The sequence below is a fragment of the Antedon bifida genome, chromosome 3, assembly GCF_963402885.1.
Source record: "Antedon bifida chromosome 3, ecAntBifi1.1, whole genome shotgun sequence".
NCBI classification, from domain to species: domain Eukaryota; kingdom Metazoa; phylum Echinodermata; class Crinoidea; order Comatulida; family Antedonidae; genus Antedon; species Antedon bifida.
This window is the reverse complement of record NC_136228.1, coordinates 14,872,046-14,895,325: the sequence shown is the minus strand read 5'-3', so window position 1 is coordinate 14,895,325 and position 23,280 is coordinate 14,872,046. Positions and strand designations below refer to the sequence as shown.

At 36.7% G+C, this 23,280-nt stretch overlaps 1 protein-coding gene across 1 annotated transcript; it reads left to right on the top strand.

Moving 5' to 3' along the window:
- The first annotated feature begins 3,539 nt into the window (after nucleotides 1-3,539).
- LOC144837128 (uncharacterized) lies at nucleotides 3,540-22,766 on the top strand. Its single transcript, XM_078692136.1, has 9 exons — nucleotides 3,540-3,669; nucleotides 11,544-12,103; nucleotides 13,169-13,698; nucleotides 14,192-14,326; nucleotides 15,049-15,205; nucleotides 17,135-17,164; nucleotides 21,302-21,508; nucleotides 21,988-22,533; nucleotides 22,693-22,766. The coding sequence occupies exons 2-9, from the start codon at nucleotides 11,563-11,565 to the stop codon at nucleotides 22,764-22,766; spliced, it is 2,220 nt and encodes a 739-aa protein (XP_078548262.1). The 5' UTR covers nucleotides 3,540-3,669; nucleotides 11,544-11,562.
- Nucleotides 22,767-23,280: the final 514 nt, after the last annotated feature.

Sequence of the window (23,280 nt, the reverse complement as noted above, 5' to 3'; positions counted from 1 at the left end):
ACCTCAGGGGGTTTTTATGGTTCGGCCGAACCCCCTTTACAGCGAACACACCCTTAACTGACTGCGAACCCCCATCCCTGACATCACCAATACCTCATCCTCATCTCTGAGAATCCTCCAAATACGTGCCCCACAGTACAAATGGTTATTTGTAAATTGAAAAATTCGTAAACTCGTTCCTGAATAACTCATATCTTATTCCCTGTATGACCGTAGGCTACATCTAGCCATACGTGTCTGTAAATTTCTAAGAGTTACAAATGAATTGGTTGCCGATTTTCACCTGAAAAATAATTTGAATTTTTGGTCCCAGGATTTAACATGATATTGATGCGTGTATCGTGAGCTTGGGCACAAACGAATCGTGCAAAGGACACCGCTAGACTATTGTTCGATCACTGGCAGTCAGCATGCATAAAGTGTATAGCCTTCCGACGTACATCAAAAAATGGAACGCTGCGGTTACCTACAATATTTATGTGTGACAATGAAGTATAATGTATCATCATCATAGAGGATTATAGTGAATTTAATATATTACACTATAATATCTATGGTAAATTTTTTTCGTTCAATGCGAACGTCACAGGGAAGTCCCCGATGAAGGTACTTTTGGTACGGTAATACATTCTAATAACTGTACTCAATTAATGTAAATTAATTATCAATTAATAATAAAAAAAAAAATATGAAGCTGTTGCTATAAATATATTGAGTAAAACGTTAAATTGTATTATTTCGAATTTTAATTCATTTAAAAATGCTAAATAAAGTCAGATGTTAAAACAAATTTCGGAACGTCCATAAATTACTACAGAAATTCGGCCTAATATTTACGGACGTACGGAAATGAAGATAAATAGGGTACTACACGTATCGGAAATACAAAACTATACGCACAATTATGATTTGGCCTAAAAATTGGCCTTACATTAAAAAGGAATGAATAAAGGTGTCATAATATGTTTCTGATTTCATGTGGTTAGATAAAGGATGCTTTACACTAGGTCTGCTAAATTTATAACCCAATCAAAATGGTATCATTTTGGTGGGAAACTTTGGAGGGAACATGTTATCCTTCTCTGAAGCCCCTAATTTGCATGTTCTGTATAAGTAGTAAAATGTTACAGATATTCAAGAGAAGAGAATATAATATGATAGTAGAAAGACGTATAGAGAAGAAAGGTCTAGACTGATAGAAATTTGTTTTGTATTAACAAGAAATAAAAATAAAAGTTTTAGTTGAATATACTTTTTGTATGTGGAATCAAAGAACTTGTATGTTATAAGTTCTTTGGTGGAATCATTTGGCAGTCAGTGTACGTAGCGTGGATTTAAATACGCCAGAGAACGCATTATGCTCGGAACCAACTCTTTAAGTCCACTACAATAGGCTATATTTCGTTTGTCGATGAATTTTTGAATTCATGTGTGAATGCTTGATCCATTAGTGATGGCTCTAGTAACACTGCTATGCGTGGGTAATTTGTGAATGACGTAGTAGGCTACATACACCAGCCTAGATAGGGAAGATCTGTACTGCCGTTCATTGAGAGAGGAGGGGGAAGTCCGGCAATGTGTCATGAAAATGTAACAAGCCAGAGATGAAATAAAATCATGAATACATTTAGTCAATTGTTGTTGTTTTAGTCGTCGTCAGAAGTTTATCGACCGACATCTATTTCTCATGTGTAGTAGAGCGTTTCTTTGATTGAATAATTTTGTTTGTATTATAACACAAGTTCATTTTGGATTTTCAGTAAATTACCAATGGTTTATTCAAAGTCAACACTGTAACTAATCCCTCACTATTCAATCAAAATGTTATTATACTACTATATTGTTGAAAAATGGATTGCGTGATATGAAAATGGATTGATAGTAAAACGTAACAAAGATACGTTCTTGTCTGGTTATTAGGTATTCATGCAGTGATGAAGCGGAGAATTATTTTTGTAGTGTTCCATTTAAAATAAATTTTGTTACAAAGAAATATTTTGGTTGTGATGGTCGTTAAATTCGTTGGCGCCAGCATTATATTATATCTTTTACCAATTTTAACAATTAAGCTAACATCAAAACATTCAACAATGATAAAATGCCCTGAACTCTTAACTACTTTATGACTAAGCCTATCAAGTTCGGGGTCCGGATGGATATTGTATATCAATGAAATCGAACTTTTAATTTAGTGGCAGAAACAACATTTAGTATGAAATTAAGGGTATTGCCCGGGCCACTAGGGAAACACTCCTGGGTCCGCCCCTGGCTATAATAAGCATTGAATTTGCCCTCTCACCCAAAGTGTGCTTTTTTCGGGGCCTGTAACTTGAACGCAAGACAAAATACCGAGTGAATGATCAAACAATCGGCGGTGGTTCCGCACACAGAGCACGAGCATCTAACACACTTTTTTTATATAGACCATGACCACCTCCATTGCAAGATTGATGTTGAGTGCAAAATTCACACCAATCAGAGGTTATACCGCGGCGTGCATAGAGGAAAAACTTTTGTGTTTGCCTTTTGTATATATATATAGATATAACTATTATGGTACATTAAAATGGCATATTCAACAACAAAAAGTGTAAGAATCTAAATTATTATTGATACCTTTCATTTTTTGTATTGAATTATTTTCTGTTTATTATCTAACATTTTGAAGCAAAGAGTTTCATAAATAGAAATTAAATGAATGTAACTACAGTATTTTCAAGTAGATGTACATTTTCGGGGGCACAAATAAAAAAAAAATAATTCAGACATTCATACCTTGAAACCTCTTAATTTTCATAATTTATGGCTGTTTCACAGGGCAAAGAATGGACAGAATTAAAGCGAAAAAGTAAGGTGTATTTCTAATAGCTAAAATAACATTTTATGTTGAAAACAACACCTAATACATATTTTTAAATAATTTTGAACAACAACAAAATGAGGACAAATTTAATTTTAACTTTTTTTATATATATTATAATTATATTCCTAAAAATGTTTTTAGGAATTAACATTATTTTGTTGACATGTAATTTGTTTTATTCCCCCAAATAATTTTGTGCTGCTATTAAAAAAAGTTCTGTTTATAAATTATTTTGCAGAAAAATTGCCAAAACAATAAAACGTGAAAAAGAACAAGAAAAAAAAAGGCGATGTGTCTGAAAAGGAAGATGAAAATAAAACAAGTTGTTAGTTTATAAGTCACATATTTACCACATTTATACTTTTGGACTCTCAGTGGGCAAGTAAAGAACCATTTACAACAAGAATATGTAAAAGTGTATTTCAATCCATTTCACCATTGGAAAGTCATTAGGGCACAAAGTTTGAAGAACTGTACTTTATAATATATTGCCTTAATATATGTTTGTCTAATGCAGAAAATAAGTTTGTATAAACTGTGAGGGTGTGTTTTGTCTAATTCTAACAAACATTTGAAACGTAACATGCATTGATTGTCAATTTGTTACAGTTGATGATTACACTGTCAAAATTGCTGTTCCAGGATCTATTCTTGGAATCTGCGGAATAGAGAACATACTTAGCTGGACAGGAAAGTTATTTACTGTCTTTGCTACAGATGACAATTACACTGTGAGCATTGCTGTTCCATGATCTATTCTTGATAATGCTCAGTCTCCTGAGCTGAGAACATACTTAGCTGGACAGGTAAGTTATTTACTGTCTTTGCTACAGATGACAATTACACTGTTAGCATTGCTGTTCCATGATCTATTCTTGCTAATGCTCAGTCTCTTGAGCTGAGAACATACTTAGCTGGACAGGTAAGTTATTTACGGTCTTTGTTACAGATGACAATTATACTGTGAGCATTGCTGTTCCAGGATCTATTCTTGCTAATGCTCAGTCTCTTGAGCTGAGAACATACTTAGCTAAGTACGTTCTCTGCGGAATAGAGAACGTACTTAGCTTAAAGTCAGACAAATGGAGAGAGAGCAATGCCACATCTAATCCCTTTCCTACAGACTTTCTTAGTATAGTATACACAAAGGATAATGGGGAAAGGAAAGTGAATGTGCACCTAAATGTCTCCTCATCAAGAAGTTGCCCAAACCTGTTTAATTGCCAACAAGTGTTTATGTTTTTCCACTATAAGATATACTTTGTTGGTTTTTCATAGCAGAATTTGCCTTCTATTCACATTCAATCTTTTATTCATTTTGTTGTTTCATGCTAAACAAACCTTTTGTTATATTGTTCCTATTTGCAAAATAGTTATAGTGTGAAAAGGGTAAAGGAGAGGGTTAACCAGACTGGATTGCCATTTGTCGGCTGTGTGAATAGCTGTTTTGGAATAAGATTGCATGACCTGAAATTTGTATAACAGCTTTCAGTTTGAATAAAACTTTTAGGATTGTTTTCTGTTCTTTTATGTAAAATGTATATAAACTGAATAATGGAAAGTCAGGTGATGCTGTAAAAAGGGGATTTGCATAACAATGAATACGGTATAGGCAAGTTGCGTCGTTTGATGTAGATCTGCGCAATCAGATTACTGGATCAGTGGAAGAAGGACCCTTTTTTCAGACTTAAATAACTTTTACAGTGTGAGTTGAATATTTCTATAGTTTTTTCATAATACAAATTTAGTAATATTTAGAGGTAGACAATGACAATGATGTAGGCCTACAGTATTTTAATATTGTAATAAGCAGTTTGACAAGATAAAATGGTTTTTAGGTTCCTTTTGTCTTTCTTTTATGTTTTCTATGTATACATAATATATGGCTTTTAAAATTCTACACTGAGATACAATGAGAGTGTACCAATAGTGTGTGCATCTGTACACTTGAAGGTATCACGCTGAGGGTGTTAAAGAATTGCTTGGAAAAGCCCCAGTCTACTGCCTAGCTTACCTGGATAAACCTCCCCACAAACCACCATCATCATTTCTTTTCGAGACATGAGAGAGTAAACATGTCTTCAAGAGAGCTTGTACAGTGGTATGCTGTTGCAATAGATATAATACCTGGAATTGCTGCTATATGAAGCTAAGTAGTTTTTCTTGGTTACTAGAAATTCATTGAACTTTGAGATGTCAATAAAATGACTTTAGCAAACATTTTTAGTGAAAATGTTTTTCACTAGGCCAACTGGCTGGTTGTTTGCTGTAGGCTATATAGGAGCCAGGCCTAAGTCTAGCAGGATAGCTTGCCTATACTGCCTTACATAGTGGTTTGGCCTGGGGTCTAGCCTCATGAGATTCTTACATTTGATATGTGCTCTCATAGGGGGCCTAGGCCTAGATTTTGCCGGGCCAAAAGGTTTGCCAATGCATTTGCCTAACAATAACATTGTGGTTAGACATATTTCTAGGGCCTGGCTTGAACTCTCTTAGGGGCCTAGGCCTACATGTTTAAAGGGGCTATAGGCCTACATATGGTTGAGCTATAAATGGTCTGGTTTCCAGCTGAGTCATAATTGACACTTCATTTTGACGCGGTCCTCCTCCTCCTCCAATCATGCCTGCTCCCGCTGCGGCCTCTGTGAGCCCAGAAGTGAAAAAGTTTCTTTGGTGACCCGCAAGCCTTTACAGCAGGGATGTGAGCTTGCCGAGGGATGAGCCCAACGCACCCTCTCGCAGGAGGCCTCCTACCTGTTTTCATATATCTATATGATATATATATGTAGGCCCACAAAAAACCTTGTTGACGATGGTCTGTCTATCCGGCAGCAGTGATAAGACAATGGTCTCGCTCCCCGAGATAGGTCTATGAGAGAGCGAGACGGGCCTGGGGAGAAAGGCCTGCAGGCGCTCGTCCTCCCCCAAAGTTTCTATTAAATGCCCCCGCCTCAGACATCGGGTTCTGAGGGTCCGCCCATCGTCAGGAGTTAGCGTGTAGACGGATGGTCACGCTGTGAGGAATTTGTTGCTCAAGCGTGAGGGGCCTGGGATAGAGGACCTAACAGGCACTTATTAATCGCAGCCTATGGAGGTGCCGCTCATTTCGCACATGCCTACATCAAACACTGCTCCTCTATTGACAATGCAGGATAACGGTGTCCCTGCAGAGCTGGAGACATCTTGCAGTGCTGAGAGCTCTTCTGAGGAAGAAGGTTCCTCAGTATTCCTCCCCTCATATCGTACCAGTTGGTACTGCCTTCCCATATTATTTCAATAATATAAATGTTGTCGCTGGTATACGACAATGACATGATCTTTCCATACAAAGATCAGAAGAAGTGCATGGGGAGATGACTTGCAGGTTACTAGCGGTGTTCGTGTTGTGCTTGACCAAATTGTCTTCCACCGCATGGGCAGGTTGAGCGTCTTATTGGTACTACCGGCCCTGATGCTTAATGTCGTCTACAGCCGACTAGAGAATTCTTGAAGTGGTGCGTAGGCCAACTAATAAGACCTGAGGCGGTACCTCAGGCCAATATTTGCTGCGGTGTACATGTGTGAGCTGATGTGCTCATAGTTCAAACAAAAGCAGCAGGCCTGCCACCCAGGTACCCTGTTAGGTGTACCTACTAGTTCAGCGTATTCAGTAGTACCATCGCGTTCCGTGCCCACACCCGCCGCCATCTTGAGTTCAAGACCTCAACACTTTACCCATAGATCCAGTCTGCATGAGGCAGATCGGTAAGGTTGCATGTCCTACAGCCATGGTCAGCAATATTGTGATCACGGGTGCATGTGACGTGCTGGCGGGGCCGGTGCCTTTTTCTAAGGCTAGGCATGTGGGAGGTCGCCCAAATGCCCGAGTGTGGAAGGCCCTGTCAGTGGACAGGTAGGTTCTGGCCTCAATGACACACCTACTGCATCATAAGCACAAACCTCCTGTTAAGAAGGAGTTTTCCGACAAGGTTACCGTCAGAGCCACTAAAGTGTTGTGCTCCTGAACGGCCTCAATGTCCTGCTTCAAGAGGGAGCAGTTGTACAAGTCGATGAATGATGTACAGTCTCGGGTTTTTGCCTTACCACTCATACGCGCTGAAGCTCCTCTCGCTATGCCTGAGAGAGAGAGAAAGAGGCTGCGGCTTCTCAGACCCGGATGCACTTTCCCCGGCAGTTCTGTAAGCCATCATGGCAGCAGTGAGACCGTTGCCGAGGGAGATGCCCTCCACAACCTCTCCCCTCACCGGCCCTCCCCAGTTCCATATATAGAACTTCGGCCCCCGCCTCAGGCATCTGTGTCTGAGGGTCCGTCCATTGTCAGAACTTACAAGAGTGACATGACGATGGTCACGCTCTCTGACGAGGAGAGCACGCGAGAGAGCGTGAGGGACCGGAGGTAGAGGGCCTACAGGCATTGGTTAACCACAGAGGCGATTGGCGACCTATAATGAACCTTTAGTCTGAACAAATGGTTACATCCCCATGGGTTAGGATGGAGACAGTCTCATTTTACCTGTTGGGGCTAAGTCGAGGTGACTGGGCAGCCACAATAGACCTGAAAGATTTGTACTTTCACATGACTATTGCAGAGCAGGATCAGCGCGATTGCGCTTCCTTATTTATGGTCTTCTATACCAATTTGTCGCAGCTGTTCGGCCTATCAATGGCCTTTTTGTGTTAACAGTACACGGCACTCTACACACACAGCATACATATCTTTAGACAATTGGTGGACCATGGCCCTTTGACACCTCCTTTATGAACAGGCGGGAAACCAACAATGTCTTGGTTTACCTCGGAGCACTTGTCCTCGTGATGGGCCTAAGGTGCTCCTCTCACGAGAGGGTACAGTAACAAATGCTTCATCAAAACCTTGCTCCGACGGCTTACGACTGGCTACGCACATGAGAGTCACTGGCCAGCTCGTCGCCCTTGTTCCTGGAGCACTTCTCCTCGTGATGAGCCTAAGGTGCCCCTCTCACGAGAGGGTACAGTAACTAATGCACAAAGGTAGTGCAATACTTAATCAAACAGACCTTGCTCCATCGGCTTCGACTGGCTACGCACATGAGTGTCACTGGCCAGCTTCATCGCCCTTGTTCCTTGCCGGCTCAGGATGTGTCTCTGACGCTACATCTGCTGGCTTTGTTCAGACTCGCGCCAGGAAGTGGTTATGAAAGTTCATCAAGCGCATACGGGCACTCAACCACTTTGGGCGGATAAGAGGGCCGGGAATTCACCCTCACCGTCTATAATAGCCGTTTGAAGCATTATATTAATTGGTGCCAGCGCTGTGACATTGGGTCAGGTATGTGCTTTCCTACATTACCTGTTTCAGTCAGGTTTGCAGGTCCGCACCGTATCCGGCTATCGGTCTGCCATAGGTGCAATTACACCGACATTTTCAGACGGTTCAAGCGTCTCAACATCCACCACAATATCAAGTTTGCTGCGTGGCATGTTTAGAGAACGGCCTTCATTGGAGGCCCAGGTTCCCAGCTGGGACATCAACTTCGTCCTCTTAGGTAGGTCATGACATGATGCACATCTATTGCCTTCTAGGGGTATCTAGATGGCGGGCCGCCCTCGCGATAGAATCCCAACAGGAATCTCCCTCACCGTCTATAATATATTAGCCGACCAAAACATTACTCAATGGTGCCAGCGCCAACCGATAGACCCTGTTAAGTTTGGGTCAGGTATGCGCCTTCCTGCTCTACCTGGTTGAGTCAGGTCTGCAGGCCTGCACCATGTCAGGCTTCTGGTATGCCTTAGGGGCAATCATACCGATATTCAATGATGGTTGAGCGTTTCTGCATCTCAACAGTCTATTGAGTGCATGAGATTAAACTGGCCTCCAGTAAAGGCCCTTGTTCCTGTTGGGACGTCAGTATCGATCTAGTCACTCTAATACTCCAGGTGGGCCTTCAGGCTAGGCCCATACTTTTGTCGCCTCTTAGCATTCATCACAATGAAACCGCATGAATGCTGGCACGAGTTGCACTCTCCTTCCTAACATCTGGTTTAGGTTTGAGTGTCATTTTATGTGGCTAGTAATAGGAACCATTTCCTAGCAAGATGCTTGACTGCTCGCGAATTGCTGACTGTGTTCATCATCCTACACTCGTACATGATGATGCTCCTCTCGCTATGGCTGCACCCGCTGCGGCTTCTACAGACCCGGATGCTCTGTCCCCGGCAGTTCTTTAGGCCATCGCAGCAGCAGTGAGAGCATTGCAGAGGGAGATGCCCTCTGTATCCTCTCCTCTCATCGGCCCTTCCCCAGTTCCATATACAGAACTACGGCCCCCACCTCAGGCATCTGTGTCTGAGGGTCCGTCCATTGTCAGAGGTTACGAAAGTGACACGACGATGGTCACGCTCTCCGACGAGGAGCATGCGCAAGAGCATGAGGTACCGGAGGAAGAGGGCCTGCAGGCATTGGTTAACCGGACGGTTCCAACTGTACTCGAATTCCTATGAGTCGACCACGTGCAAAGTCAACAACGGAAATTGAGTTATGCACTTTATCAGTCACTCCTCCACCATCAATTCACATGCATCAGTTGCATGTGGTTGCATAGGTGTTGTATGCAGGTAGTGCCAGCTAGGTGGCGAACACAGTCAGCATTCACGTCACCCCATTGTTATCTCCACAAACATCACACCAGTAGCCACAGCTGAGCTGAAGGTAATGGATACACAAAGCTCTTTGTAACTTGTCTCCCACCGCCGACTAGTATCTAGTCCGGTGCTATTCTGGCTATTGTCGGTTTATCCAGGTAAGCTAGGCACGAAATAGACTACACAAACCAACAGTGGTGTTGGTAGTCTATGAGTGCTAGCTTACCTGGATAAACGCCCTCCCACCATCCCCTCAGACAAGAGGTCTTGCGAAATGATGATGGTGGTTTGTGGGGAGGCTCCCACCTGAGGGCATAGTTCATGGACTATACCACTTGTGGAGGGGGGTGTTCAATGAAAGTTTCTACTTTTCGAGGTGTATCTCGCTCTTCGAGGAGAAAGGGCTATTGTCGGTTTATCCAGGTAAGCTAGCACTCATAGACTACCAACACCACTGTTGGTTTGTGTAAATTTATGGTTGTACAAATTTGTTACATCCAAATCAATAAATAAATAATTAATAAGTATTGTATATATTGTCACAATTTTTCTAAATGTCTTTCCTGGAGGGCTTTTAAAATGTACTTTAAAACAGACTACTTTGGAAAACTAATTTGAAAAAAAAAAATAGATTATTGTCCATGTTAAGAACATAGAGCTTGTCTTAAAGACGAACCCAAAATTGCATATATTTTTGCATTAAACAACATACTCTAACCTTAAGTTTATAGTGTAGCAATAATGTGCAATAAAAAATTGTAAATCCAATTTTTATAAAGTTGATTTACAGTTTGTTTGAGAATTGAAAAGGAAATAATGCAGAAAAAAGTATTTTTGTGACGTACTGCGTTACCATGACAATTAATACATACATACAATTAATGCATTCATTGATATATTTTATGAACTGTTTTTGCATAATTTTCAGGTAACATGTAGTTCCTGGCACTAAGACTTAAATTACTCAATGCAGCATTGCAAATTGTGTTTATCTTATCCAGGGGTGTTTTTGTATTGTCATTTTTTAGGTCAATGATGCTATAGTAGTATGAATTTTATTGAATAGATTCAATATAAAACTTACTATTGTTATGCCTGCTATTGATATTACATTATGTTATCAATTACATGGCAATTACTAGATTATGGTAGAGCATTAGTGCAGAAAATTTATAGAGAGCATGGGCATAAATCAAATGGTTTTGTTAACGGTTTTATGCTAGCCAGTTTTACGCCAACCAACTCCAAATGGTGACTTTGTGCCTTCTGCGCCAGTCAGTGTAATTGCTGTTCACAGCAAGAAACACATGAGTCTGTGTCATTAAATAATTAAACCTAATAGGCAACATCTTATACTAAATAAAATAACATTTAGTCAATATGAAACAAGAAATATTTCTTACAAAATTCATGTTGATTGTATAGGAGCAGTTTAATGTACAACCAGTCTCATGTTAAAAGTATAGCTCTGTGGGATCTAGATTATACACTGTATCCATCGACTTCATCTTGAGATAAATAAAGTTTTAGGGCTGGGTTATAATATGAACTGTATCTCACAATTCAATGAAAATGTTTATAAAACCTGGATAGAAACAATGATTTATTGGATTAGAACTAATTGTCCCTCTATTTTGGTCATTCTAGCTGCATTATGGGAGTATGTTTCCATACGTGTTTGATCCAAAAAAATGAATGGGGTAATAATGTTCAGCGCTTAGAGAAGCTTGCTTGTAGAGCGCTATATAAGAATGAACTATTATTATTCAAGATATGGATGTATATAGGCTATTTATATCCGTTTCTATTAATTAATTTCATAACAATAATCAAATAACAATATAATTATATGGCATCCACATTTTCACTGTACCTTTGTATAATTTTATTGACTTTAACCATACAGCATAGTACATTAAATGTTTTTTTTAAAGCTTTTTGCCAATTATATCTTTATTTATTTATGTAATTTTCCCCATGACATTATTTTTAAAAAGTGAAATTATATTTCATCATTAAAATGTCAATTAATATTTGATTTTGTTAACTTTCACAGACTGAAAACAAGCAATGAGATGGGAGACCTTCAAGAAGAATTCATACAATTGAAATTGGATTTTAGTAAATACTATGAAGGAGAAAAATACAAGTGGTTAAGATTCTGCCTCTTTGGTCATGTACCTGCTCATTTCCAAATCAAACTTAATACCAAGTCTAGGCCTACTTCTTTCACAGAGAATTTTTTAATCAATAAACTCAGTGACAACAAAACGATAACACAACATAAAGTCAACCTCTTACTGGATATCGCTAAAGTAACACAGTTAAAGGGTGCTGAACAGCTGGTAATTCAGTACATAAAGGACAACAACATTCACAATGCTGATGAAGAAAAGTTGTCGCAGTATAGAAGACAGTTGTTTCAGGCCTTGAGTGAAAGTGACCAAAGCGATTTACAAAGGGTGATTTCTCATTATGATGACCTGGGTACGGAGATCAAAGATATTTGGGATGCAGTTTACAAACTTGAGATGGGCCTACTTTTAGAAGATAACCCAGAAAAAATTATAGTGTTTGGAAGTCTTCTTGGAATAGATTCAAAGAAAGCATTAAATGGTATGCACATTATGGAGACAAGTGAATTCTGTATACATTGATATTATTCATTGTGGTACTGTACAGTAGTAGAATAGTTGAAATACAATCAGACTTTATAGTGTTACAATTATGAATTTTAAATTCGTTAGTTAGTGTTTTGATTTCTGCCAATGTTTTAACATAGAAAGTTAGAAAATAGATCGGATAACGTGCTTAAATCAATTCATTGCTTGTATATCGTCACCATTTTGCAAGATGATGCTATATTATAACAGATGCTATAAACATTTCTCAACAACCAATAAACTTGATTGATCTCCTCAATGTGGTCTAGTACTTAGTAAATAAGTTGGTCAGTTATGGCCTTTGACTGTGTTGTTGCTCTTCTACCTTGATTATAGACCCAACAATGTTATAATATTATGCTTTAAGTCCATTTTATCCCAAAGTATTAATCTTTCGTGCAGTGTTTTTCAAGAACAATATACAAATAATGCACAAGTGCGAGTGCGTTAGTGGATATGCGGCACACTCAAGGGTATTTTAATGGTCTGACATGCACGACATTGTGAATACCCGAGAGTTCGCCAAATCTCCACTAATGTACGAGTTTAGACTTTTGCATTATTTGTTTTATAACATGGGTCTATTTTCACTTACACCTTTTTAGGTGAATACACCTTATAGGCCTAGCCTAGAAAAAAGCTAGGCCTACCATGGCAAGCACCACTGCTCGGCGACCCATCTAATCACCGCCTAGGCCTAGCCTATAGCTAGCCTAAGCTTAGCAAAACAGTCGTGTAGCAGAATTTATAAGATATACAAGTGGTGTGTGTTTGTTTTTGTTTTTTTTATGGGGCCGCGGTGCAGACGCTGGTTCGTACTGTTAAATTGTGCTGATTTACACGATTTTGCACTCCAGTGCATGATAGTGAAAAAATAAAAAGCGCACACATGACTCATTTCAGCGTCTGATTGCTATTGCTGATTGCTATTGTCGCAGCACTTAACAAGTAATCTGGTAATACAATAACTGATACTGTCAAATTATTAAAAGTTATATCTGATATTTGTATTCTCTAGGTCAAATTATGAAGCTAAGTGTGGACTCAGACGGCAGAGTTCTCCATCTTCAAGATGGAGACATAACGTTGGAGGTACATCAAGGAGCAATTGAAAAAGGAGAGACAGTTAACGTATCACTAGAAAATATTTTGGAGGAAGACATGCCTGTACTTCATCCTCATGAATCAATAATATCACCTATTGTTAAATGTGGACCAGAAGGCACCATCTTCCACAAGCCCTGTTTACTGTCATTTACACATGATGCTGTAAATGAAGAGTTTTGGGAATTCACTCTACTTGTTAAAGATCACATTCAAGACGAATGGAAACAAATAGCATTGACAAATGATAGAAAGGACGTTCATTTTACTTTAAGTAAAGGTCGATGTTATATAACATTAAATCATTTTAGTTTCTATGGACTAATGGGTCGTGCCAGAAGTGCCATTGGTAGAAAAAAAATGGTATTAGAAGTTTTTGGAAAGATGCTTGCAAATGATGAATATCAACTTCAAACAAGACTTTGTAAGTCGTCAGATGTAAAGGTAATTACTATAAGTTGTTTTTAAACTGTATTTGAATAATTTAGTTCTTATTTTACTTACAATCAATTAACTGTTCAGAATATAGATTTAATAAATAGTTGCTTTTCCACAGTTTCTAGAAAGAGTGAATTAGTCACTGTTACTGTACTTCTCATCTTTTGGTCAATAATAATATTATCTTAGATTTGTTAACTTGGCATAATATTTATTCTCTTATTTTTATATACCTTAAAATTGTACAGTATGAAAAAATGTATTTTCTTGACACCTAACTTCAGACCTGGGGAATTTACAAGCACTAAATTTGAGCTAACGTATAATAACACATTAATTAAAATTTATGGCAGAAAATTTTCCTAAACTATTTACAGTTAAAACTATAAAATTAGGTAATGGAGAAGTGAACATGATGAATGTCCTGTACTCCTCTCAGATAGTTAAGAAACAAATATGTACACAGTCACAAATAACATTAGGTATATATGTATTTCAGATGGTAGAAGAAGCCCACAGAAAAATCGGTGAGCAGCCTTTAATAGCACCTGTAGGTATACTATCTATGTATAAGGACATGAAAGTTACTGTAACAGTATCAAAACAGGAATGGAAAGTTCAGAAGGAAGAACAAGTAAGAATATTTGTTTTATATACAGTATGCATGTTATATATGTATTATCACAATATTTTTAGTAGGTTGGCATGGTAAAGAATATGCATTAAACATGTTTTTGCTGGAATACCACATAACTTGAGAATTCATAAACTTGATCAATAAATAAAATCTGTATTGCTATCCAATTGAGCATACTGGATCATGATACTGAGTTAAGATCTTAAGATTCAAGATAACTTTATTGTCAAAAAATACACAATTTGAAATTTGTCTTCAAAAAACAGCATAAAACGTTTAGAATAAGTTAAAAAAGTTATAAAAAAATATATAGTATGTAATGTCAAAAATTCATATAAAACTACTGTCTACACTATCAAACTAGCTTGAAAAAAAAATGTGATGTACCCAAATATGGTAGTGATATGCCCAAATATGGTAGTGATATGATGTCATTGTGTCCATATATGGGCACATCACATTTCTTTTTCACATAAAGTTTGATAGATTCTGTCTTTTCATTAGTCTTTTATGCATGCACACTTTTATTTGCAGTATAGCCATTTTTATATTTGTCATTGGGAGAAAAACTTGAATGAAAGCACTACCAGTATAAAAAAAAATTATTAAACAAAATATATAATTAATTGTATAATATTTATTTATCACAGCAATCAATTTTACTACAGTGCCTTAGAACTGTAACTTTTTATCTGAGTATGTCTTCATTGTTTTCCTAGACTGTCAAGGCTAATGACCTATGGCGTACAGAACCATACAAGACATTTCTTTTAAAAAGAAAAAAAAAAAAAAAGAAAAATTCATCAGCAAAAGTCTTAAAGGCAACAGTATTACTATCACAAGAGTCAAATAATATTGATCCAGTGGAAGTGAATTGTAAGTATTTAAAATGCAAAAACAAGTCTAAATTTAGAATGATGATATTGGAAAAATATAGTATTCAAAAAACGGTAATCAGACATTAACCATCCATGACAATAACTAGCCATTATTGACTGTACCATTGTTAGAGTATGGGGTGAAAACAATATAGGTGTTGGCTTGTTTTTTATTTAGCATTACAATACACTTTGGTTACATTGCTAGTTCCTAAAACACCTTAATTCTTCTGCATATCAAAAGCGAAATATTCTTATTTTGAATATCAGTTGGGTGGTTTTTTTTCTCATTCTCACTGATTTCCTCATCTTAATTTTTTTTAAATTTATTATTTAATTTCCAGTATAATATCACTGGTCAAGTTTTTCCATATATACCATATATAAAACTGATTTTTTTTTTATTAGTTATCCGCAACGAAGTTGCAGGATAACTCCTTGTGATTGTACGAAATCATCATCATCATCATCATCTTTTTTTTCTTTTTCTTCTTTCTTTCTGTAATTTTTGTGTCATGCGTATCTGTAAAACTTGCAAACATAACATTTCGTAACTTTCTAAACATATCGTCATTCATATGAAGTTGTGCAGCGAACATTTTCAGCATGTTTACAATTGCGCAACGTGACTTACGCGCGATTTTATGAATTTCGCGTATTTAACATAGGTCAAAAACCAAATAACATTTTAAATTGAAACTTTGCAAAAGTTTAATTTATATCATGCGCTAACTTTCTGTGGAAAAAAAATTGCGTGTTTTACACAAAGTTACGCGAGCACATGCATTTAAAATTAAAAAATGCGAAAAAACTATTTCTAATCAACTTTCTACGCGTTTCATGTCATTTTGAGCATGTCAAAAATTCCCATGCGTGCATAAATTTTTAAAACATCATTTTTTCGAGTGATTTATGTTTTTCCAGCCTTTTCTAGTAATTTTACCGACTTTTAAACTATTTCGACTTCAAATGACGTCATACGAGCACATAGAATTGGACAATTTGCACGCGTTTTTGATGAAAAAAATAAAAAATTTGTCAAAATTATGCCTTTTTTTAAACAGTCGTAGTTTCTAAACTAAACAATGAAAGTTATTTTTATTGAGTTGATGAGTTGTAGATATCGGATCATGCATTAATATGGCTAACCGGACATTGTGACGTCATCGTATGGTCACGCGAATATAAAATATAGGATTTTTGTATCTTTCGTCATAGCCCATCACATTTAATAGAGCGCATCTCCACTTATCCTTTTTCCATTTTCACTCCGATTTTGATATTGTCTAGGTCAATCAACTATCTTTCGCATGAGTTAAAAATGTTTTAATTTTTATGACGTCATCATGTCTAAAAATGTAAATAACGTGGGTCACTTATTTTAATCTTTACAGTAAATTCAATCTTTTATAGCTCATCAGAATAAAAAGTGATAATCATGATTAAAACGTTTTCTGGAAGCTATTGGATTGTAGATACGAATTCATGTGAACATTTTGCCAATCAGATGTTGTGACGTCATCATATGGCCAGTTGAATAAAAAACGTTGTATTTTCACCTTTTGCGTCATAGTTCATCACATTTAAACCAGCGCGCATCTATATTTCACGTATTCAAATTTCTTCTACACGTTAATATGTTGTTCCTGAGATAATTTCCTTCCGAAATTGCTATCTTAGTTTTTCATTTCAGATACCGTCGCCATGTTAAAAATATGAATAAATGGCGTGTCTCGTAATTTCACCTATTCTACACTGTATGTAATATGTATACAGATTATACGTTGATTATGCTGAATATACTGTATGATACAAAATAGACAGAATTCAGCACTAACAACATATCATGTTCTTCAGTTCAGGTCATAATGCCATAATTGAGTTCAAATCTAGTTGAAATAATGATTATATATTTTATTTGTTATAGGCGATGTTGAGACATCAAGACCAAATCTAGGTATGTTATAATATTAATTATGGTAATGATGTAGATTAAGTCCGTTTCACCTTGACCAGAGGAAAGGCATGAACCAATACGTCTGAGGCAGATACTACAGTAGATGCAGGGGCGGCCATAAGAGTCATCATTGCTGTTATCAAATGCCTGATGGGACCTAGCTTCATATATACAGCACTGATAATCCTAGATGGTCTCCCATCCAAGCTCCAACCAGGTCCAACATTGCTTAACTTTGGTGATCAGACAAGAAAACCAGTGTTTCAACGTGACAAGGCCATATTATATGTAGTGAACAAACATAAACAGACTACAATATTTAGAATTTAATTAATGCAATATAGGTTATATTCCGGCCAATGTGAAAAGTTTTATGGTAAGTTCCGGCAAAGTTGCAGGCATCTATAACTACACTTTGCTAGCACGCCTATTAGTATCCCTATTTTAAGTCTAAAAAGGGCCAATCTGGGAAAAAATTAGAAACAAGTGTTTCTCAACTGATTTGAGTTATATAGGTTCTATATATCCACCAAAAAAAAGTTCCAGTTCATCTGGCCTGGGGAAAGCCGCCATTTTGGATTTTTAAAATGGCCGCCATAAAATACATATTTTTGCTCATATATCAGCTTCCACATCATGTATGGATATGATTTTGGTGGCAAAGTATATGTTTTGAGGGTCAATGAATCCAAATACAGCATTTTGAAGTTTACTGAATGTCCGCCATCTTGTTTTTCAAAATGGCCGCCATAAAATACAGATTTGTACTCATCTCAACTTCTACATCGTGTATGAACGTGATTTTAGTGACAAAGTGTAGTTGTGAGTGTCAAGAAATCGAAAAACAGCATTTTCGTAATTCACTCAATGGCCGCCATTTTGTTTTTCAAAATGGCCACCATAAAAATACAGATTTTTGCTCTTATCTCAGCTTCCAATCCATATAATGTATGGAAGTGATTTTGGTGGCAATGTATATATTTTGAGGGTCAAGGATTTCAATTACAGCATTTTTTTTAAGTTCACTTAATGGCCACCATTTTGTTTTTCAAAATGGTCACCATAAAATACAGGTTTTGCTAATTTCGTAGCTCATATACATAATGAAGACATGATTTTGATAACTAAGTCTATGTTTTGATTGTTACAGAATAAAAAATCAGCATTCTAAAATACAGAGTCGGAAAGTGATCAGATCTTCTTATTCCATTTAGGACCAAACTTCATAGTTGAAGGCTTCTGCTCCACTGGCTTTAGATGTTGCTTTTTTTTAATACAGTTTGTTAAATACAGTAATAGTTTTAAAATTCCCAATCAAACTGGCACAACATATAATAATGACAACATTTATGTACAATCCCCTTTGTCTAGTCTCCGAGATCTATCGCTATTACAATCCTCATTATTACTATGTCAACGTCGTGAGTTAATCACAAGATCGAGTTCCATACTGATTACGACCAAAGAGGTACACAAGAAGATACCAGAGAGTGTACTGTAACTATCATTCGCGAGAAGAAACTAATAAACAAGATATTCTAAAGAAGTTACATAGACATGTAAAGATATTTTCCAAATATAAAGAGAAGCATGGCCAACTTGCAGTTAAAAGTACAACTTATGGATAAAGCAAGTAACATATCTTAAGAATACATGGTAATACACTGGGAGATCAACACTAGTCACCCTAAATGGTCTGCATTTATGTTTAAATCTAGCTGCTTATCTGCCATCCTAATAACCTTCGATCAACCAATGTGACGTAAAGTAATGCAAATAATTAGAGAAAGAAAACTGGCATTTGTCGTCAAACTCGAAAGATTCTTAAGAGCTTTCTGGGAAAGTCAAAAAGATATCAAGAACATTTAAGCTGTGGCTGTATCATTAGATGGTATAACTTTTTAGGCATGATTGTGCAATTGGGAGCTCCAGGTTCAGATATAGCATCTACAGTATGCTTTCATATTTGCAGCAGCTGGTCATGGCCAAAATGCCAAAAGTGGAAGGCTATATCTGGAAATGCTGAAAGACAAATTTCAAGATACATAAGGTTTTCTCTATTGTCATGTGCTCATGTCTGAAAACTGATTCTTCACCATTATAACACGTTGCATGATATCCATTCTTTTGGAACATCTTGTATTGTATGTATATGGAAATTTGTCGTTCGGGCATATTGGCCATCATGGTCAATTGTCCTATACTGTGTCTATATCTGGAGACAAAATGGTACATCCTCATCTCGTGTCATCATTATATGATACATAGCTGCATCTTCTAAGATCTTTAGAATATACAGCTCTCTTTAAAGTAGGTTATGCACAACTTCAAAACCTCAAGCCACCAGTATGTCCAATATAACCAAGAAAGCTCCTGAAAAGATAAACTCCTCCGTGTCTGATTATTATGACTGGTAGATGAGCAGCTAGATATACGTTTTCAGAGTGGCTGTACCATTGTATAAACTGTTGACATGTTAATTGGATAAAAAAGAATGATCGGCATAAACTATCGTCGATTTGTCCAGTTATCGCATTATACCTACATGCATAAATCCAGACCAGTTATGGTGAAGTAGTGTTAGTCCCCAGTGTATTAGGTAACCATACATTCAGTCACATAAGATATGTTGCTTTAAATTGCTTTATCTATAATGTATCTGATTGGAATATGCTTAACTAAAATTGGCCATGCTTCTCTTTAGGATTTGGAAAATATCTTAAAATGTCGTCTAACAAACTTTTTTAGAATATTTTATTTTTAGGTTCTTCATGCGAATGATATAGTTACAGTACATCGCTGATATCTTCTTGTGTACAGTATCTCATGGGTCCATAATCATTGTGGTTCCCATATATTATCACCAACATATTGACTTATTCTCGTCATCACTTTCCAACTGTATTTCAAAAGCTGAATTTTGTTTTTATTCTGTAACCTTCAAAACATAGGCTTAGCAAAATCATAATCATAGTAGCTCATAAATTAGGAAAAACCTGTAGCTTATGGTGGCCATTTTGACAATCAAAATGGTGGCCATTGAGTGAACTTCAAAAAGCTGTATTTAGATTTCTTGACCCTCAAAACATAAACATTGCCACCAAAATCACTTCCATGCACCTTCCATGTAGAAGCTGAGGTACGAGGACAAATCTGTAAATTTTATGGCAGCCATTTTTAAAAACAAAATGGCGGGCATTAGGTGAACTTTAAAATACTATATTTGAATTCCTTGACCTTCAAAACATATACTTTTCTACCAAAATTACGTTCATATGATGTAGAAGCTGAGATATGAGGAAAAATCTGTAAATTTTATAGCAGCCATTTTGATTTTTAAAATGGCGGCCATTGGGTGAAATTCAAATTAATGCTGTATTTGGATTCCTTGACCGTCAAAACCTACATTTTGCCACCAAAATCATGTCTATACATGATGTAGAAGCTGAGATAAGCACAAATCTGTATTTTAAGACGGCCATTTTGAAAAACAATATGGCGGTTATTGAGTGAACTTCAAAATGCTGTATTTAGATTCCTTGACCCTCAAAACATACACTTTGCCACCAAAATCATTTCCATGCATGATGTAGAAGAGGAGATATGAGCAAAAACCTGTATTTTATGGCGGCCATTTTGAAAATCCAAAATGGCGGCTTTCCCCAGGCCAGATGAGCTGGAACTTTTTTTTGGTGGATATATAGACCCCATATGACACAAATCAGTTGAGAAACACTTGTTTCTAATTTTTTCCCAGAGAAAGTGTAAAATGGGGATACTATATGAGAAAAGGACTTTTAAACCATTTTTTTTTTTTTTTTTTTTTTTTTTTTTTTTAACCATATTTAATGAGGGTGATCCATCAAGCTATTGCTGATCATTAGGGACCCTCAGAGGTTCACAAGACAAACATATACACAAGATGCTCTACATAAACAAAGTCTTATTACAAGTCTTTGGGAGTGGAGTAATTTGGTCCTTAGAAAAAATCCTGACATATGACGGGACTTGAACCCAGGACCCTTGGAGTGGTAGCCAAGCATCATAACCACCAAGCCACAACTCCACTACATGATACTATAGCAAATATATTTACTGTAATTTTTAGCTAATTTGTTTTATCCAATGCCGGTACAGGTGTTCCTTCCAGTGCAGGTGTGTCATCTAGTGCAGGTGTGTCTTCTGGTACAGGTGTGTCTTCTGGTACAGGTGTGTCTTCTGTTGCAGGCACATCTTCTGGTGCAGGTGTATCTTCTGATGCAGGTGTGTCTTCTGGTACAGGTGTGTCTTCTGGTACAGGTGTGTCTTCTGGTGCAGGTGCATGGAACCGAGGTATTAGGCAAGGTAATAATACTCTTTAGTACTACTTACATTTAGAAAATATATATAATAAATTTATGCTTTCTTAATACAGATACAATGCATCATTTTCACCGGAAATGTCTTGAATATGTGACTGGAATCGTCATGGTCAATAAAAACAATAACATCGTTGTATTGTCACGATATTATTGCTCTTACTAATCATGACGTCATTTGATTGCACGTGTGAAAATGTTATTTTCATCAAAGAAGGCAGCATAGATGGTTATAGTTCTAGTATTAAACTTTTTTGGTTTTCTTTTGTTTTGTATAAAAATGCATATTTATCTAATTATCGTCGATCGTTATCGTCCTAGTGTAAATGGGCCTTTATTTCGAGTTTTAGCTGTCAGTGTGTTGTCATAGTTTTGCACAATATATATTTTTACATCAAACTCATTTTGATTGGAATCAGTGAAAATAGTCATTGTCAAAATAATGGTCAGTAATTTTATTTTCAGATTCTAAAACTTTTGACAATTTCCGAATTCTAAAAGCTCGTCTTGGTAACTGCTTTGTCGGTGAAATATACCGTTGTCTAAGGTTCCTACTATTTGATAAGTTGGATGTTGGTGAAATTACAAATCAAGATTTTAACGCAAATGACTTGCTCAATAAACTTGAAGACAAAGGTTTAATCTCACCAACTAATGTTAACTTGCTGTTAGAGATTACAAATACATCTGAAATCCAACAGGCCAAAAATCTTGTATCAAAGTATATGACAGACAACAAGGTTGAGAATAAACATACTGATAAAACATTCAAATTGTCGCTTTACAGAAAGCAACTGTTTAAGACCTTGAAACAACTTGACCCAGATGCATTACATAATGTTACTGCTTACTATGATTTGACAAAATATAGCTTCTCCAATGTATGGGATGCAGTTCTCCATCTGGAGAAAGAGGAAGAATTAGCAGATAATCCAGACAAAATACAAATATTTGCAGATCGTCTTGGAGGAAAAGCAAGAAAAATACTGTTGGAGTATAATGTTGTTGAAGGTAATTGTAATGTAACTACTCATATCTTTCATTTGTTTTAAAATTTTACATGATGGTAATTTAATTTAAATGAAAAATTGGTTTAATTTCAATCATTGTTTATATACTATACAAGTTGATATGTATTTATTATTTTATGTATTAACTGATTATGTATAGGCAATAGTGGGAAAGACGAGAAGGAGACTGCTGAATATGACAAGAAAGTGATAATAAAGATATTTCTTTACTAATGTAATAATAGCATAAACACAAAAATATGTTAATGAAGAATTTGGAATTTTGTGATTTGGAAAACAGATTATAGATATAGAAAATGTAATTCAAAATTGTGTTCGAAAATTGTAAATACGGGACTAACTAACAACAACAACAACCCCTCCTTGGCCGGCTGACCCCCCTCCCCTGGGGCTAATCTATAAGACATTTTGAAAAATAAATCTGCTAGGTCCCCGGAAATTGCACTTATGCAGTGATATGAAACAAAATTATAAAACTCCAGGACAAGCTCTACCATCATTGGGCTGAACTAAGAAAATGTTGAAAAAATAAAGCTGCTAGATCCCTGGAAATTGCAGTTTACATTGAAATATGAAACAAAATTATAAGTCTACAGGACCAGCCCACCATGGTTGGGGTTGAGCTAAGCTAACTCATACTTTGAAAATGTCAGGCCTACAAGCCTTTTTTTGGGGAGTGGGGAAGGGGGGAGAGGAGGTGCATCCATTTTCTCCCTACCAGTTTATT

Excerpts from the sequence above, each read along its gene's own strand:
- LOC144837128 (XM_078692136.1), top strand. The coding sequence starts at position 11,563 with ATGGGAGACCTTCAAGAAGAATTCATACAATTGAAATTGGATTTTAGT. Across the intron at positions 13,699-14,191 it reads GTAAGTCGTCAGATGTAAAG|ATGGTAGAAGAAGCCCACAG; the intron begins GTAATTACTATA and ends TATGTATTTCAG. Across the intron at positions 21,509-21,987 it reads GAACCGAGGTATTAGGCAAG|ATTCTAAAACTTTTGACAAT; the intron begins GTAATAATACTC and ends TTTTATTTTCAG.